Source organism: Schistocerca gregaria, chromosome 6, assembly GCF_023897955.1.
Source record: "Schistocerca gregaria isolate iqSchGreg1 chromosome 6, iqSchGreg1.2, whole genome shotgun sequence".
NCBI classification, from domain to species: domain Eukaryota; kingdom Metazoa; phylum Arthropoda; class Insecta; order Orthoptera; family Acrididae; genus Schistocerca; species Schistocerca gregaria.
The window spans coordinates 325482693-325501798 of record NC_064925.1 but is presented as its reverse complement, the minus strand read 5'-3'; the positions used below and the strand labels follow the sequence as shown (position 1 = coordinate 325501798).

Here is a 19106-nt window from a genome sequence, read left to right as displayed (position 1 = left end):
AACTGCTACATTATTTACAAACATCAAGTCCGCACTACCATCCGCTAACGCCCACTAATAAGATCTCTGACTTTCTTGGGCATGCGCAGAGTCGCGTCTGCAGACGGCAGTTGCAGCACGCTCTGGCGTTAGGTGGGCGAAGCACAGCTGAATGATATTAGTTCGCTGCCGACAGTCCTGCTGTGTAGTGCGGTGTCTGCGGACTGTGGAGGTTCACGTTAGGTTGTGACAATTTTCCGCCGGTCAATCATGAGACGCAACGTGAAACTGTTGTTACTCTTCTCCGTCGCCTGGATGTTCGTCATCGTCTACTACGTTCAGGTCTCCAGGGAAGAAAAGGTCAGTCCTCAGACGATATTTTGCTGCCCGGCTTATATATGTACCAATGTTGTTTACATAAACTATACCGGCTTTGATGTAGGAAGATTTTTTAAATTTATGTTTTTGGGTGAATGTATATAGATCGAGCGAAATAGCGCGCCTGTATAGAGTAGCGTAGGTCCAGGAATTTAAAAAAAAAGGATTTTTATTGTAATATTTTGGGTCTGGCTTTTGTCATTGTTAGCTTGACAACGTTGAGATATTTGTTTATTTATTTACTTTTTGCAGGAAAAGGCAAGTTTTTCTTTTGATTACAGTCTGATTGTTGTTTCACTGAGAATTCCTTAGTCCCCGTCGTCAGTACAGTAAATGACAATACAGTAAATATCTGGATTATTAAATAATATCATTGCTGATGGAAATGTTTGAAAAAACGTATTAACTGCTTCTGTAATTTTGGAATGTCCCTATTTCCAACACGTACCCGACACCTGTTATGGCATGTCTTCCTTTAGGCCACCAGGTAGTTTTGTTGGAGTCGCTCAAAGATACTGATGTTGGACTTAAAATTTCCGTCGATCTATTGTTTGTACTCGATTGCTTTGAGTTACGCATAGGCTTGCGCACTGTGCAGTGACTCATTGTTATTTATTCGTTCATTCCACGTTGCTTTCGATATAAGCCCTTTTCACCAGTATGCGCCTAGGCGAACATCATCTCAGACAGCAGAAACTTGGAAAAGAGCTCATATGTATTTGAAGTGCAGCTGCAAAGTTCCTGCTAAATAACTTTAGGATGTAGAGAATCTGAGTATGTTGTTGCACAATGTCTTACCAAATTTTATATACCCGTAATTGTGCTGTTACTGAAACCCATTACTGGATAAACACAAGTCAACTTAAGAAATTATTCTTGTCCTTCATGTCCCTAGGAATAGTGGTCCAGTGTATCTTTCGTTGTTATCGTCATCTTGAAGCTTCAGCGTTGTAAGAGAAGGGTGTAAATTTTTTTCCGCTCTCGTAGGCGCCCTCGGGATTACAAAGCCCGCTGAGCGAGCGCGATGTGAGAAGCAAGTTTACACTGACAGTGGGGGCAGCGATGTGGAGTGAGGCGGTATCCTACAAAAATAAAAGAAGAGAGGAAATTCACCTTTCCCACTGCTGTTAGAAAGCATTTCTTACATTGAAACCTTGCAAGTTTTCATGTTTCCCATTTTAAAGAAGATATGAGGACGATTTCCGCGACGTTCTGCATACGACTGTAGACATTAGCAGCGAAACAGAACGGCTGAAACTCTCAGTGTTATATTCGGAGTCTTTTGTATTAGGACTGTTCACATAAAAAGTCTACGAAGACATTAATAACATTCTGCTCACTAAAGTGTGTACGCATAGATGATGTTGGTGTAACTACCGTGGAAAATAGTACGAGACACCTCCCGTAGGAGGTTCGAGTCCTCCCTCGGGCATGGGTGCATGTGTGTGTTGTTCTTAGTTATTTTAAGTAGTGTGTAAGTCAGGGGATCGATGACCTCAGCAGTTTGGTCCCTTAGGGGGTCCACACAAAATTGAACATTTTTTGAAAACAGTAGCACGAATACTCAATTTCATGGCAAGTTAAAACTGCTCTCTGGATAGGATTTCGAAACAGGGGACATGCATTTTGCCGGCAGTGCTCTTACTTTCGAGCTAGCCGACCTAGTATAGAGGATTAATTTATTCTAAGCAACAGCTTGTTACTGGATCTTCTCAGTTTCTTCCGCACTCTGCATGGAGCTGTAAAGTCGGCCAAGTGAGGTGATTCTGACTCAGTGGGAAGACAGCTGTCGGGAGAGAGTCTTGGTTTCAACTTGTCACACATGATTAACCCAGCCTACACTCTACCGACAGTAAATGAATCTTGGTGTCAGCACCTGAGATTTTTTTTTTTTTTTTTTTTTATGGCAGTCGCTCCTTGAAACATTTTCCCAAATCCATATTTCTTTACGTATTACACTGTTCTCATTGGCGTTAATGTTGGCCTTCCAGCTTACGTCTTCTTAGTAATTTCTCAATTAGTCTCGTTCAGCTGAGTGCTCTTGGTTTCAACGAGTCATGAGATCGACAAGTTGATTGATCTTGGTACTTCACTCTCCTTAGGTTACTCTCAAAGATGACATCGCAGTGTATTTAGCAATGCGGCATGAGCACCTTGGTTGGATGCATAACACAGTTTTCAGCCTCCGTCCAGTGCGTCGCTTTTTTTTTTATACATCTTTGACTCTGATCATTAAAATTAGTACACGCGACGCTTGTGCTCCCTGCTGAGAGACGATTTAAGTCCTTGGACCGTGGCCAATTTCAGAATTGCTCGGAAGACTCTTGCAATTGAAAACCTACAGTCACAACGAAGGTTGGGATTTAAAATCCCGAAAATTACAACAAAGATTGGGTTAAAATTCCCTCGACATCGCCTGAAACGATTTTTGGAAAACAATAGATAAAATTATTCTGGATGACCGGACGGGGATTTCAAATATGTCAGAAAACAAGAATACACAGTAAATATTTACAGAGAAGTAGTTTGCTAATGTACCTTCCAGTGACCCCAAGTGAAATCGTCATCATGGATGTGGAGTAAGTGAAAAAATCGTAACGTGTTTTCACTTAAAAGATAATAGCACACTTGCTGCCATACATGTAAGTATCCAAATCACTGATGTGCATAAATGATAATTATTAGATTATTTTAGCCATGCAACATCAAATACAACAATCATTTAAACTGTTTATGTACAATGATCGCATATCTGCACTGAATTCGCATAGAAGCCAGTTTGTACGTTATATTTGCATTGTTTGATATAATTAGTAACATACACACAAGCTGATCTTACTAATAAATTCGCAAATAGAGTGAAAGTTAGTCAAGTATAAATCCTTTAAGCTCCTCTTAAACTGAAGTTTATTGGTAGTTACATATGTTATGGTTGCTATCGAGGTATTGAAAGTGTTCCTGGATAATGGACACGTTTTTGGACAACAGTAAGTTTAAACTTTTGTGAAGATTTTTGAAAGACATTATATTCGCCGTTAGCTGTAGAAATAATTTATTTCACAATTGCAGTTTGTGCCTTTGGGCTATTTTCAAGTGGTACCGGTAATGCAAAAAATTTTGCTTCAGCAAGTGTCGGGCTTTAAAATCCTCCGACATGTTTGTCTGTCATCGTCAAAATTAAGTCTCTTTACTGTAGAAGTACAGTTTGACAATTACATGCCCATGTGTCGGAGGGTTTAAAACATGACATGTGCAGAAACAAAATCTTTTGCCATATCACTTGAAAATGGCCCAAGACCGAAATTGCACTCAAAGATAGGTAATTTGTACAGCCAATAGCGAATATGATGTCCTTTAAACAATTCAACATGATGTGGTGGCAGCTTGACGCCTGGAGATACAGATCTGCTACCACCCAGCACAAACAGCCGGTGTTCCCAGTACCTTAATACATCGAGCGCATGTAATATCGGATGATGAAAACCTCCACGCAGAATTAGAACACTCGGAGAATGTTTTTAAAGAGAATGGCTACACTTCACGCCAAATAAGAAAGGCCATGCACAACTGTCATAACAAGAAGCAGCGCACTGAGGACGCTGATGATGACTTTAAATCAACTGCGTTTCTTCCATATGCCGGGAATGTGTCGTCGAAAATAGGCCGATTACTGAAGAAGAATAAAATCAAGGTTATCTTCCGTCCACCAGCAAAGAACCGGGCCCTGGTTGGATCCGTTAAAGACGATTTACAACTGAAGAAAGCAGGCGTCTACAAAATTCCCTGTGAATGTGGCTCTGCTTATATTGGCCAGACGACAAGAACTGTCCGTGAACGATGTACAGAACCTGAAAGATACACCCGTCTGCGGCAACCGTCAAAATCGGAAGTAGCAGAGCACTGTATTTCATTGGGACATTCAATGGAATACAATGGGACAAAAATTTTAGCTCCAGTTTCCGGACTTTGGGATTCCGTAATCAAGGAATCAGTGGAAATACGTCTTGCCGATAATCTTATAAACTGGATAAAAATTGGAATCCTGTTATTAAAATTATACATTCACAGCGGAATAGACAGCGTCATTCGATACTCAATGACTAGATGATCTTTTACTTTCATCACCGAGGGCAGCACGTACAACTTGGCTATGCCGCGCATGTCAACACGTGCGCGAGAATCGGTATAAATACCGCGACTGCACCTGGGCTCTTCAGTAGTTGTGTACTCACCTGATAATGGCCGGACGTCTCTGGGCCGAAATATCGTGGCAGAATATCGACGGGATCCGCTGCATACCCGGAAATTATTAAAAGAACAAATACGCCGGGAAAATTTCAGAACTCACAGGTGTTCTGTAGTTTCCTAAACGGGCCTCTGCAGGATCTTCTTGAGTTCACACCACAAATAATTCTTATAATACGTTTTTGAACTCGGGAAAACTCTAGCTTGGCTTGATGAGGTAGCCGCCGCCCTCCTCCCCCTAAAAAATTCCCGTATGACATTGTGGAATGAAAGCAAGCGTAGTATGCTAGCTTTTTTATTTTCGTGTCATCTGTGTCTGGCAACAAAGTTTAGTGGGAAAGAATGGCTCGGAATCATTTGTTATTGTCCATGAAATTTTCATTAGTCAATCTTCGCACGATCATACTTGATATGCTATCTATTGCAATGTTTGTATCAGTTCCAAACATAACAAACTTTGCATCAGGTAATGTCTCAGATGAAAGGTTATTGATATACACAATAAAAGTAAGGGACCTAACTGGAGCCTTGTGGGACAATGCATGTGATTAGTTCTCAGTTCGTTATGACTGATAACTTAGTGCTCATCTCTTCCCTATTGACTCTCTTTGTCAGAAATACAGGATTTGAACCATTTTGCAACGTTTTCTGTTACATGGTAATATTCCAAGTTGTTTAATACGATATTGTGATTTACACAGTCAAATGCCTCCCTCCCCCCCCCTCCCCCCCCCCCCCCCATGAACCATGGACCTTGTCTTGACTGATCTGGCCTTGTAACATTAACCAAAACGGCCTTGCTGTGCTGGTACTGCAAACGGCTGAAAGCAAGGGGAAACTACGGCCGTAATTTTTCCCGAGGGCATGCAGCTTTACTGTATGATTAAATGATGATGGCGTCCTCTTGGGTAAAATATTCCGGAGGTAAAATGGTCCCCCATTCGGATCTCCAGGCGAGGACTACTCAAGAGGATGCCTTTATCAGGAGAGAGAAAACTGGCGTTCTACGGATCGGCGCGTGGAATGTCAGATCCCTTAATCGGGCAGGTAGGTTAGAAAATTCAAAAAGGGAAATGGATAGGTTAAAGTTAGATATAGTGAGAATTAGTGAAGTTCGGTGGCAGGAAGAACAAGACTTCTGGTAAGGTGACTACAGGGTTATAAACACAAAATCAAATAGAGGTAATGCAGGAGTAGGTTTAATAATGAATAGGAAAATAGGAATGCGGGTAAGCTACTACCAACAGCATAGTGAACGCATTATTGTGGCCAAGATAGATAGGAAGCCCACACCTACTACAGTAGTACAAGTTTATATGCCAACTAGCTCTGCAGATGACGAAGAAATTGAAGAAATGTATGATGAAATATAAGAAATTATTCAGATAGTGAAGGCAGACGAAAATGGGTGACTGGAATTCGTGTAGGAAAAGGGAGAGAAGGAAACGTAGTAGGTGAATATGGATTGGGGCTAAGAAATGAAAGAGGAAGCCGCCTGTTAGAATTTTGTACAGAGCACAACTTAATCATAGCTAACACTTGGTTTCAGAATCATGAAAGGAGGTTGTATACATGGAAGAACCCTGGAGATACTAAAAGGTATCAGATAGATTATATAAAGGTAAGACAGAGATTTAGGAACCAGGTTTTAAATTGTAAGACATTTCCAGGGGCAGATGTGGACTCTGACCACAATCTGTTGGTTACGCACTGTAGATGAAAACTGAAGAAACTGCAAAAAGGTGGGAATTTAAGGATATGGGACCTGGATAAACTGAAAGAACCAGAGGTTGTACAGAGTTTAAGGGAGAGCGTAAGGCAACAATTGAGAGGAATGGGGGAAAGAAATACAGTAGAAGAAGAATGGGTAGCTTTGAGGGATGAAGTAGTGAAGGCAGCAGAGGATCAAGTTAGTAACAAGACGAGGGCTGGTAGAAATCCTTGGGTAACAGAAGAAATATTGAACTTAATTGGTGAAAGGAGAAAATATAAAAATGCAGTAAATGAAGCAGGCAAAAAGGAATACAAACGTCTTAAAAATGAGATCGACAGGAAGTGCAAAATGGCTAAGCAGGGATGGTTAGAGGACAAATGTAAGGATGTAGAGGCTTATCTCACTAGGGATAAGATAGATACTGCCTACAGGAAAATTAGAGACCTTTGGAGAAAAGAGAGCGACTTGTATGAATATCAAGAGCTCAGATGGAAACCCAGTTCTAAGCAAAGAAGGGAAAGCAGAAAGGTGGAAGGAGTATATAGAGGGTCTATACAGGGGCGCTGTACTAGAGGACAATATTATGGAAATGGAAGAGGATGTAGATGAAGATGAAATGGGAGATACGTTACTGCGTGAAGAGTTTGACAGAGCACTGAAAGACCTAAGTTAAAACAAGGCCCCCGGAGTAGACAACATTCCATTGGAACTACTGATAGCCTTGGGAGAGCCAGCCCTGACAAAACTGTACCATTTGGTGAGCAAGATGTATGAAACAGGCGAAATACCCTCAGACTTCAAGAAGAATATAATAATTCCAGTCCCAAAGAAAGCAGGTGTTGACAGATGTGAAAATTACCGAACTATCAGCTTAAAAAGTCACAGCTGCAAAATGTAAGCGCGGATTCATTACAGACGAATGGAAAAACTAGTAGAAGCTGGCCTCGGGGAAGGTCAGTTTGGATAACGTAGAAGTACTGGAACACGTGAGGCAATACTGACCTTACGACTTATCTTAGAAGAAAGATTAAGGAAAGGCAAACCCACGTTTCTAGCATTTGTAGACTTAGAGAAAGCTTTTGACAATGTTGACTGGAATAATCTCTTTCAAATTCTAAAGGTGGCAGGGGTAAAATACAGGGAGCGAAAGGCTATTTACAATTTGTACAGAAACCAGATGGCAGTTATAAGAGTCGAGGTGTATGAAAGGGAAGCGGTGGTTAGGAAGGGAGTAAGACAGGGTTGCAGCCTCTCCCCGATGTTGTTCAATCTGTATATTGAGCAAGCAGTAAAGGAAACAAAAGAAAAATTCGGAGTAGGTATTAAAATCCATGGAGAAGAAATAAAAACTTTGAGGTTCGCCGATGACATTGTAATTCTGTCAGAGACAGCAAAGGACTTGGAAGAGCAATTGAACGGAATGGAGAGTGTCTTGAAAGGAGGATATAAAATGAACATCAACAAAAGCAAAACGAGAATAGAGGAATGTAGTCGAATTAAGTCGGGTGATGCTGAGGGAATTAGATTAGGAAATGAGACACTTAAAGTAGTAGATGAGTTTTGCTATTTGGGGAGCAAAATAACTAATGATGGTCGAAGTAGAGAGGATATAAAATGTAGCCTGGCAATGGCAAGGAAAGCGTTTCTGAAGAAGTGAAATTTGTTAACATCGAGTATAGATTTAAGTGTCAGGACGTCGTTTCTGAAAGTATTTGTATGGAGTGTAGCCATGTATGGAAGTGAAACATGGACGATAAATAGTTTGGACAAGAAGAGAATAGAAGCTTTCGAAATGTGGTGCTACAGAAGAATGCTGAAGATTAGATGGGTAGATCACATAACTAATGAGGAGGAATTGAATAGATTGGGGAGAAGAGAAGTTTGTGGCACAACTTGACCAGAAGAAGGGATTGGTTGGTAGGACATGTTCTGAGGCATCAAGGGATCACCAATTTAGTATTGGAGGGCAGCGTGGAGGGTAAAAATCGTAGAGGGAGACCAAGAGATGGATAGACTAAGCAGATTCAGAAGGATGTAGGTTGCAGTAGGTACTGGGAGATGAAGAAGCTTGCACAGGATAGAGTAGCATGGAGAGCTGCATCAAACCAGTCTCAGGACTGAAGACAACAACAACAACAATCACAGTCAAATGCCTTTAACAGATCAGAAAATATACTAATAATGTGTAATAAATTGTATAATTAATTAAATACATTGTAGCTGTTTGTATATACAGCCTTCCACTTATCAGAAGCCTTTAGAAATCCGAACTGTTACGTTGACAATATATTATTTTTTATCAGATTCTTGAGAAGCCGATTATATGTTACCTTTTCTAAAATTTTCGATGAAGCAAGAAAAAGTGGAACTGGATCGAAATTCGATGGTATTTCTGTATCTCCTTTCTTACACAAAGGAGTAACTTCAACGCATGTCAACAATTCAGGAAATGTTCTTTGGATAAATGACTGGTTACGCAGATAATGTTACTAAACTCAGAAGCACACTCTTTAAGTTTGGATATTTTATCATAACCATTAGATTGTCTTTAATTTTAAAGATTCTATGATGGACATTATTTTTACTGCTGTTGTATGGGCCATATACATATTACTGAAGTCATTTGTAACGACTGGTCTGAGATATTCCATGGCAGTATCCACTGAATATGATAAAGTTTTACAACCCTTCTCGTCTCTGTCCCCAATGTATGTTCATTTCTTCGAGAAATATCCTAAAATAATCAGTGTTTGGGTTACTTTTCAAATGGGACTTAACATCTGTGGTCATCAGTCCCCTAGAACTTAGAACTACTTAAACCTGACTAACCTAAGGACATCAGACACATCCATGCCCGAGGCAGGATTCGAACCTGCGACCGTATCAGTCGCGCGGTTCCGGACTGGGCGTCTAGAACCGCTAGACCACCGCGGTCGGCCGTTTGGGTTACTGACTACCCTCTTGAACTCAGATTTAATATATTTACATCCTGTCCAATATTAGCATTTAGCAAAAGAAATTGCATGTCATGGTCTAAGATGCCACTGACCATTGGTTTTGTAATGGAACTACGTGTACAGCCATGTACGATAAAGAGGCTTGCCAATGACATGCTTTGCTTACCAGCCTCAATATTGTACAGTATGTTAACTGTAAGGTGAGTGGTTGTTTCGGGGAGCGGAGAGGCAAGCTCGGCTCCACTTTGTTTAAGGAGTCGTGCGGGAGGAACTCGCCCTGCTTTTCACCCGTAGTGTAGGGTGCTTCAGGCTCCCGCGAAAGTGTATGTCACGCACGAAAGGAAATATTGTTTAAGTACTGACCGCAACTGAAACTGAAATTATCTTATGTATTGATATATTTAATAGAGATCGAACTGCAACAATTAATGCTCTTATCACAAGAAAAGGAGACAGTACGAAATAGCGTGAAGTACTACACAGTAACAAAGCAGACAACACAGGATTTCCTAACATAGTACTGTCAGCTAGCTAAGGTTGGCTGCAACCGAAGATAAATGACTACCGGCCGAAGCTTTCCGACTTCTAGGGATTCACTACTACAGAGCTAATTGGCCAACTTTATAGTTAACACGTTGTATCATGTTGTCAGTTGTACGGAATTTCGCCGTCATTTATCCACGTTCGTTACAGGGTAATTAACAGCTTACGTTCTTTGCGCGAGTGTAGTTGTTTCCACAGCGTCTTTCCTAGGCAATGGATCATCGCCCTCTATCCTGTGTGAGTCGGGTAAATCAGCAACTGTGGTCAATCCCTGCTGAACAGCTCTCTGTGTCACCAAGAGCTGTTATAGCTTTTGCAACAAGCCGCTCAGATGACTTGCGCACGCGCACTCTCGCGATAGGGCAGTGTCCGTAATCCTGGGTGATCGACTTCGAGTAACAATCGTCTTTTGGATATTATACCTATTTCTACTTTCTGTAATTGCAAAAAACAAATTGTGGAGTATTTCTGACTTATGCAAGCCAAAAGTCATTCTCTTTGGAGAGGAGCAATATGGTTTCAGAAGCAGAAAAGAGATAAGAGATGCCATTAGACTTCTAAGGAATATAGGCGAAATATGCATAGAAAAGGCCAATGAAGTATTTACGGCATTCGTAGACCTCGAAAAGATCTTTGACACAGTGTCGTAGGATATACTGGTGGATATATTGAAGATAAAGGACGTAAAGAGGAAGGGGAGAAAACTGCAAATCTGTACTTGAAACAGAGGGCAAGGGTGCGAATAGGAAATTATATCTCGGAAGTTAGCAAGATCGGGAGAGGGGTCAGACAGGGTGTTCTCTCTCTGGCCGATTCTATTTAATATTTATTTGGAATAAATAGTGAAGAGTTGGTTGGATGGGAAAAGAGGTGTCAGGATAGGTGGACGGAAAATAGAATGCATAATATTCGCAGATGACATGGTGACGCTTGCAGAAAATGGAGAGACACTCCGCCTTCAGGCCACGAGTGGCCTACCGGGACCATCGGACTGCCGTGTCATCCTCAGAGGAGCATGCGTATAGGAGGGGCGTGGGGTCAGCACACCACTCTCCCGGTAGTGATGATGGTAGTCTTGATCGAAGCCGCTATTATTCGGTCGAGTAGCTCCTCAATTGTCATCAAGAGGCTGAGTGCACCCCGAAAAATGGCAACAGCGCATGGCGTCCTGGATGGTCACCCATCCAAGTGCCGACCACGCCCGACAGCGCTTAACTTCGGTGATCTCACGGGAACCGGTGAGCAAATGGAGAGACACAGATTCAAATGCTAAATGACCTGAATGAAGCCTGTGTAGCATACGGCATGAAAATAACCAAAAATAAAACGGAAGGCTTGGGTTTAGGCTTAAAGAAAAGAAGAGCAAACTTAGGCCAGAAACGACAGAACGGATGAGAGCAGTCACGTATTTAGGAAGTCGGAGTATGGAAGATATTCATTGTGAATAGATCATCATAGTCAGATTGACTCTGGCGAAATAGGTATTTCAAAAGCAGAAAATACTCTTATTTAGCGGTTTGAACACAGAATTTAGATAGTTGCTAGTGAAATGCCTGATATGGAGAGGGGCCTTCTGCGAGGCGGAAACGAGGAGATTCAGGAAGCAGGACGAGAGGAGAATTGAAGCTTGTGGGGATGGTGCAGAATGGAGAATATCAGCTGGAATGATGAGGTGCTGAGAAAAGTTGGAGAAGATCGGAGGATGTTACTGATAGTGAATAATGAAAGTTAAACTGGGTAGGTCATATTTAGAGACGAGATCGCCTCCTAGAAACCACAGGCTTTATTCCCGGAAACAGAGAGAAGTCCAGAAGAAAGTGCCGGGTGCAAGACATCAGTAGACCGTAAGGAGGGTGCAAAGGATGAAGAAGTAACTAGAGGACAGAGGAGCTTAGGGGACTATGCAGTCTTAAACTTACCGCGAGGCAGATCACCAGATGTTGATGACACATGTATGTATTTTTTTCCCCCACGGTTATTCTGCCTCACCATGTCTTCTTTCCGGTGAAATGAAATGGAAATGTCGTGTGACGAGGGCCTCCCGTCGGGCAGGCCGTTCGCCTGGTGCAAGTCTTTCGGTTTGACGCCACTTCGGCGACATGCGCGTCTATGGGGATGAAATGATGATGATTAGGACAACACAACACCCAGTCCCTGAGTGGAGAAAATCTCCGACCCAGCCGGGAATCGAACCCGGGCCCTTTGGATTGACAGTCTGTCGCGCTGACCACTCAGCTACCGGGGCGGACCTCTTTCCGGTGGTAGTGTCGTAGGTAACATACTTTATACTGCTTGTAGCTTCTGGCGGTGTCATTACGTTCACCATTGTATTGGACGTGTTAAGACACTTTCATAATTCACTACCTCTGATTTAGCAACTGCACACACATTGTATCACGAGGGTGGCGCGCCGACAGCAGAAATTTCGAGTATGGTATCGGTACCCTCTTGGTCGACACTGGACGCCCAGCTGCCTCTACGGCAGTGCATAGTTTTGCTGCACTCTCATCAAAGTATCTGCCAGCCATACTTTGTAATAAGCAGTGCTCAGATGGTGTTATTGACTGTGGCCAACCACTGCGAGGTGGACCTTCAACGTTTTATACTCACAATAGCGGACGAACTTTCAAATGACGTCACAGAGATGGATCACAGAGATGGATGCCAACTTCCGTCGGCCACAATCTTTCTTGTCGCCAAGTCTCAATGTGCATACGATCTTATCTAGAAATTGCCCTTCCAGCCATAGTGTCGGACTGAACAGCATAGACGAGCCTCTTTCTTGCGTTCACAACTGGGATCAAGCGAAATTCGTGACTGGGTTAAGGATTTCTCGGTGTGGAGAACAGAGCAGTTACTCTACTGGCCATTAAAATTGCTACACCAAGAAGAAATGCAGATGATAAACGGGTATTCATTGGATAAATATATTATACTGGAATTAACATGTGATTACATTTTCGCGCAATTTGGGTGCATAGATCCTGAGAAATCAGTACCCAGAACAACCACCTCTGGCCGTAATAATGACCTTGATACGCCTGGGCATTGAGTCAAACAGAGCTTCGATGGCGTACACAGGTACTGCTGCCCATGCAGCTTCAACATGATACCACAGTTCATCAAGATTGGTGTCTAGCGTACTGTGACGAGCCAGTTACTCGGCCATTATTCACTAGACGTTTTCAATGGTTGAGATATTTGGAGAACGTGCTGGCCAGGGCAGCAGTCGAACATTTTCTGTCTGCAGAAAGGTCCGTACAGGACCTGCAACATGCGGTCGTGCATTATCCTGCTGAAATGTAGGGTTTTGCAGGGATCGAATGAAGGGTAGAGCCACGGGTCGTAACACATCTGAAATGTAACGTCCACTGTTCAAAGTGTCGTCAATGCGAACAAAAGGTGTCAGAGACGTGTAACCAATGGCACCCCATACCATCACGCTGGGTGATACGCCAGTGTGGCGATGACGAATACACGCTTCCAATGTGCGTCCACCGCGATGTCGCCAAACACGGATGCGACCATCGTGATGGTGTAAACAGAACGTGGATTCATCCGAAAAAATGACGTTTTGCCATTCGTGCACACAGGTTCGTCATTGGTGCTCCTGTCTGTGTTGCAGCGTCAAGGGTAACCGCAGCCATGGTCTCCGGGCTGATAGTCCATGCTGCTCCGACCTTTATCAAAAGTCGGAAACGTGATGGTACGCGTTTCTCCTCCTTACACGAGGCATCACAACAACGTTTGACCAGGCAACGCCGGTCAACTGCTGTTTGTGTATGAGAAATCGGTTGGATACTTTCATCATGTCAGCACGTTGTAGGTGTCGCCAACGGCGCCAACCTTTTTTGAATGCTCTGAGAAGCTAATCATTTGCATATCACAGCATCTTTTTCCTGTCGGTTAAATTTCGCGTCTGTAGCAGGTCATCTTCGTGGTGTAGCAATTGTAATGGTCAGTAGTGTATTTTGTGCGGAGAATCGTCGAAAGGTTTAGAAGAAACTTAGGGGTACCCCAGAGAAGTGTGTTGCAATCCTTGCTGTTTGCGTATCACATTAATGTCCTTACAGTCAATATTAATAGTAAAGTTAGAGTATCTGCAGACTATGCAAAGATTTGAAAGTGATGCAAAGATTGGCAGCTAATAGCTTTAAAAGCACGGGAATTTAAAACCTTGCAGTTCACAAAACGCGGAAATGTACTGTTACATGATTAACACGTTAACGTGACCACCGCCTGTGGTCGACTTAGAGTGCAATAACCACTCACAGGCGGCAGATAGCAGCACTAGCAGCGAAGGGTATGTAGCGTTTCGGGGGGGACGCGGAAAACAGTGCAATCATTGTCGTAAAGCGGAAAAGGGCCGAGTTATGTAACGTGCAAATGGGCCTCGAGTGAAAGTTTGTAGTCGGTTGGCATGTCACCGTGATTAAAGTACACCGTACATGGCAAAATCCGAAAGCGGCGCCGAGGCAGCTGTAATGCACCACGGGCCATCGATGACAGGGGTGAACAACGGCAGCGGAGATGTGGTAGCGGCGAATAGAAGAGCAACAGTTCAGCAACTGACTGCCCAGATGTATCAGTTCGTTACCAGCAGTGTTTCCTCAACGAACGTTCGGCGAATGTTGCTTCGTATTGGCCTTCGCAGCAGGCGCCTGGTTCGTGCACCCACTGCTGACTTCTGTTCACTGGGACGAAAGCTGGAATTTGCACGCCAGTACTACAAGTGGACATTCACAGAGTGGCGAGAGGGCTTTTCAGATGAATCACGATTTTATGCTCCATCTGACAGATGGCCACTGGCGCCTACGGCGTGAATCGTCCTAAAAGCAAACATGCTTAACAATCGTCAGAGGGTCCAGGTCGCAGGATGGAACGTTGTAGGCTGGGAAATGTTTTTGTGGCTTTCCGTGGACGATGTCGTGGCTTTCCGTGGACGATGCCGTGGCTTGCCCTGGATGATAACGCCATTCTGGAAGGCACATTGAATCATAAATGTGTATCTAACTCTGAGGACCATGTCCACCCCAACACGCAGTTTGGTTTTTTTGGCACAGTGACGTCTACCCCCACAACAATGCAACGTTTCACACAGATCGCAACTCATGTGCATGGTTCTGATAGCATCAGGATGAGTTTACCGTACTCCCCTGGACACCAAACTCCTTCGTTCGGGTTGTACGCGCCATGGATCCTCAACCGGGAAACCTAGTGCATCTGGCCAAGGCACTGGAGTCAGCATGGCTCCACATCCCTGCTGTTACCTTCCAGAACCTCGTCGACTCTTACTGCACGCCTCGCAGCAGCCCACACTGCAATAGATGGGTATTCAGGTTTACGTTAATGTGATAGGACAGTGCAATAGAGGCGTTGTGCGTCACAGTGTGAATTACTGTCGAAATTTCGAGAACGTCCGTATCTAGAACAGCCAACCTGTGTATATCTCATTAAAAGATCATAAAGAAAAAATTAGAGAGATTTGAGTTTACACGAGGGTTTACCAACAATCTTTCTTCTCGTGCGCTATTCATGACTGGAACGAGTGTGGAGGGGGAATGATGATAATACACAAAATACCCTCCACCACAGAGCATAGATGCTGATGTAAATGTAGGCATGTGGCTATTGTAAATTTTTGTTAAGTCAATCAGTTAAGGGTCAACCAGATGTCTGGTGCGGCTCGTTTCTAATTAATTTTCCTATTATTCAGTTCGGAGTTACTCAACGTACGAGATCGTTCTCTTATGAATATCAGTTGAGGTATTACATGTGACTAATATTACTCGCCCGACTTTCCTGCTTCGCTGACGGAAGTTGCAACCTCCTCTCGCTAGAGGGTACCGAATTGTAGCGTGTGTAATGGAACTCTTCTCGGTGCGTGAGAAACCCCCATAAAACTGAAATCACGAATTCGAAGAGTTCGTTCACTCATGGAGCGCCTTCTCTTCAGCATGACAATCCCAGAATGACACGAGCGCAGCGACATCTGCAACAGTCCGACGCCTTGGGTTCGCTGTTATCGGTCAACTCCATACGGTTCCCGACTTGGCCCCATCCGATTTCCATTGGTTTCTAAAACTTAAAGAACATCTTCGAGGACTTCACTTTTATACTGATGAAGTCCAGCAAGCAGAGGTAAACAAAGTAAATTGTTCCACAGTGGCGATATCAACAAATTGGTCTCTCTTTGGAAGAAATGTGTTCGTGCCACAGCGACCATGCTGAGAAATAAATATGAAGAATAAAGGTATACAATGTTAGTAAGGTTTTGTTCTATTTACGAGGTGCATTCAAGTTCTAAGGCCTCCGATTTTTTTCCTCCGGACTGGAAAGAGATAGAAACATGCGCATTGTTTTAAAACGAGGCCGCGTTCATTGTCAATACGTCCCAGAAATGGCAGCACCGTACTGCAGATGGAATTTTACCGCCAGCGGTGAGAATGAGAACTGTTTTAAATACTTAAAATGGCGACGTTTTCCTTACTTGAACAGCGTGCAATCATTCGTTTTCTGAATTTGCGTGGTGTGAAACCAATTGAAATTCATCGACAGTTGAAGGAGACATGTGGTGATGGAATTATGGATGTGTCGAAAGTGCGTTCGTGGGTGCGACAGTTTAATGAAGGCAGAACATCGTGTGACAACAAACCGAAACAACCTCGGGCTCGCACAAGCCGGTCTGACGACATGATCGAGAAAGTGGAGAGAATTGTTTTGGGGGATCGCCGAATGACTGTTGAACAGATGGCCTCCAGAGTTGGCATTTCTGTGGGTTCTGTGCACACAATCCTGCATGACGACCTGAAAATGCGAAAAGTGTCATCCAGGTGGGTGCCACGAATGCTGACGGACGACCACGTGGCTGCCCGTGTGGCATGTTGCCAAGCAATGTTGAATCGCAACGACAGCATGAATGGGACTTTCTTTTCGTCAGTTGTGACAATGGATGAGACGTGGATGCCATTTTTCAATCCAGAAACAAAGAGCCAGTCAGCTCAATGGAAGCACACAGATTCAGCGCCACCAAAAAAATTTCGGGTAACCGCCAGTGATGAAAAAATGATGTCAATGTTCAGGGACAGCGAGGGCGTAATCCGTACCCATTGCGTTCCAAAGGGCACTACGGTAACAGGTGCATCCTACGAAAATGTTTTGAAGAACAAATTCCTTCCTGCACTGCAACAAAAACGTCCGCGAAGGGCAGCGAGTGTGCTGTTTCACCAAGACAACGCACCCGCACATCGAGCTAACGTTACGCAACAGTTTCTTCGTGATAACAACTTTGAAGTGATTCCTCATGCTCCCTACTCACCTCACCTGACCTGGCTCCTAGTGACTTTTGGCTTTTCCCAACAATGAAAGACACTCTCCGTGGCCGGACATTCACCAGGCGTGCTGCTATTGCCTCAGCGATTTTCCAGTGGTCAAAACATACTCCTAAAGAAGCCTTCGCCGCTGCCATGGAATCATGGCGTCAGCGTTGTGAAAAATGTGTACGTCTGCAGGGCGATTACGTCGAGAAGTAACGCTAGTTCCATCGATTTCGGGTGAGTAGTTAATTAGAAAAAAAATCGGAGGCCTTAGAACTTGAATGCACCTCATAAAAAGCTGCAAGAGTTTTCACATTAAATATTTGAAGGCATTACTTTTCAGCACCTCCTTGTACATCGTTAGGTCATGCTCAAATTTCATTGCCTTCTGTGCCTTTGCTTTCATTACTGCTACAGTACTGTTTCATTACTACTACAGTACTGTTACAGAATAGTAGTGATGCAGATTAATTTTTAAAATGATTTACTCTTGTCTAAACCATAACGAGATCCCTGTCGTTTCTATCCTACAGAAATTTGAATTGACTCTGCAAGGTGTAATGGCCTCAGCTTGGGATCTACAGATCTGCACGCCTACAGCGAATACCTCACTCTGTTCACCTTGACCTCTAGAAACTGAAGTCAAGCATTATTGTACAGCAGATTGGCTGTGTTAATCTGATGAACTGTTTAATGTGTGTCACTCTGACTCAGCTAATGAAACGTGATGCGAATAGCTCGGCAAAGAACATCTCTCTTTACCCTAGTCGATAGCATTGCGTGATTATCGTGGAGCATATAAAATAAGAGAGAAAGTAAGTACTGATGATACGAAGGTATTTGAGGGACTGTGGTTCAGTAGGAGAATTACGATAGGTGCAACAGCGTTTCCTTCGAGTTGGTCCGTTTCAATACACTATCGAAATTCAAATGCATCGCCTGCTTGGGATCTTTAAAAGTATACGCGATGTGAAGGATTGGCGAAGCTAAGAGTAAAGTTACACAGTTTGTAGCAGACACTCGTACAAGTAGCCATCGGCCAGGCTCATCACCAGACAAATAATAATGTTTATTTATTCTGCAGTAAGTACTTTTTTTGTAGCCCTATGTTTCTGCAAGTAGACATTTTAAGGCTAGACCTGGATAATAGTATAAAAAACTATATTCCCATCAACTACTCGTTCTTCATTTTGCAAGAAGAGACTAGAGTGTTTCCAACTTCTTCCGCGGTTACGCATTGCATACACAATGATATTCAGACATGTATATGATAACAGCTCTTCCCATTATTAGAGATGTCTTACCGACAACAAACAGCAATAATACAGTGCGGGAACCTTTAAACAGCAGTATGTAACAATTGCGATCGTGTTGATGAGGTTTTGGAACATGGAAATATATCATATGAAGCCTTTACAGTAAAGTGTATGTGGCCTGTAGCAGTTTCTGAAACACGGCTAGCATGCTGCGGTTATTGGAATGGTTCAGCTTTCGTTATGCTGGAATCATGATAACTGGCAGAGACGATTGGGCAGAGAATGTCTGCTGTTGCCTTTCTTTACTTTTCAAAAATTGTCCAGCGTGGAATATTTTCTGCTTCCTCTGTCAAGGAGGCGCAGTTCATTTCAATGCAGGAGGCTGTTTGGCTTTATTAAACAGCTTCTGCAGTAACGCATGACATATGGAGTATACTTGTGTAATTCTTGCGTGATACGCAACAAACCAGAGCGGGATCCTGATGGCTTAGTGTCTTATCCTTTCGCGCGGCGCAGTGGATGCACACATCGCAGGTTACGTTGAACGGTCGGGTAATATGTGGCACTGGCTGTTTATACGGTTTCTGTTTGGAGTGAACACATCTGGCTTGCCCTGCTCTGTTTACTGTGTCGCGTTATCTGTGTTGTCTCGTTACTCTGAATTTCCACTTGCTGCGACACCCAACGCTTGTGGAAGTACGACCCTATAGTAATACAC

The 19106-nt window shown here is 43.3% G+C and overlaps 1 protein-coding gene across 1 annotated transcript in view; it reads left to right on the top strand.

The window, feature by feature from the left end:
* The first annotated feature begins 107 nt into the window (after nucleotides 1-107).
* Nucleotides 108-19106, top strand: part of LOC126278177 (polypeptide N-acetylgalactosaminyltransferase 2) — a 1159679-nt gene continuing 1140680 nt past the window's right edge. The window contains exon 1 of the mRNA XM_049978078.1: nucleotides 108-339. Within this exon, the coding sequence (XP_049834035.1) occupies nucleotides 250-339 (90 nt within the window). The 5' untranslated portion in view covers nucleotides 108-249. The remainder of the gene's footprint in view (nucleotides 340-19106) is intronic.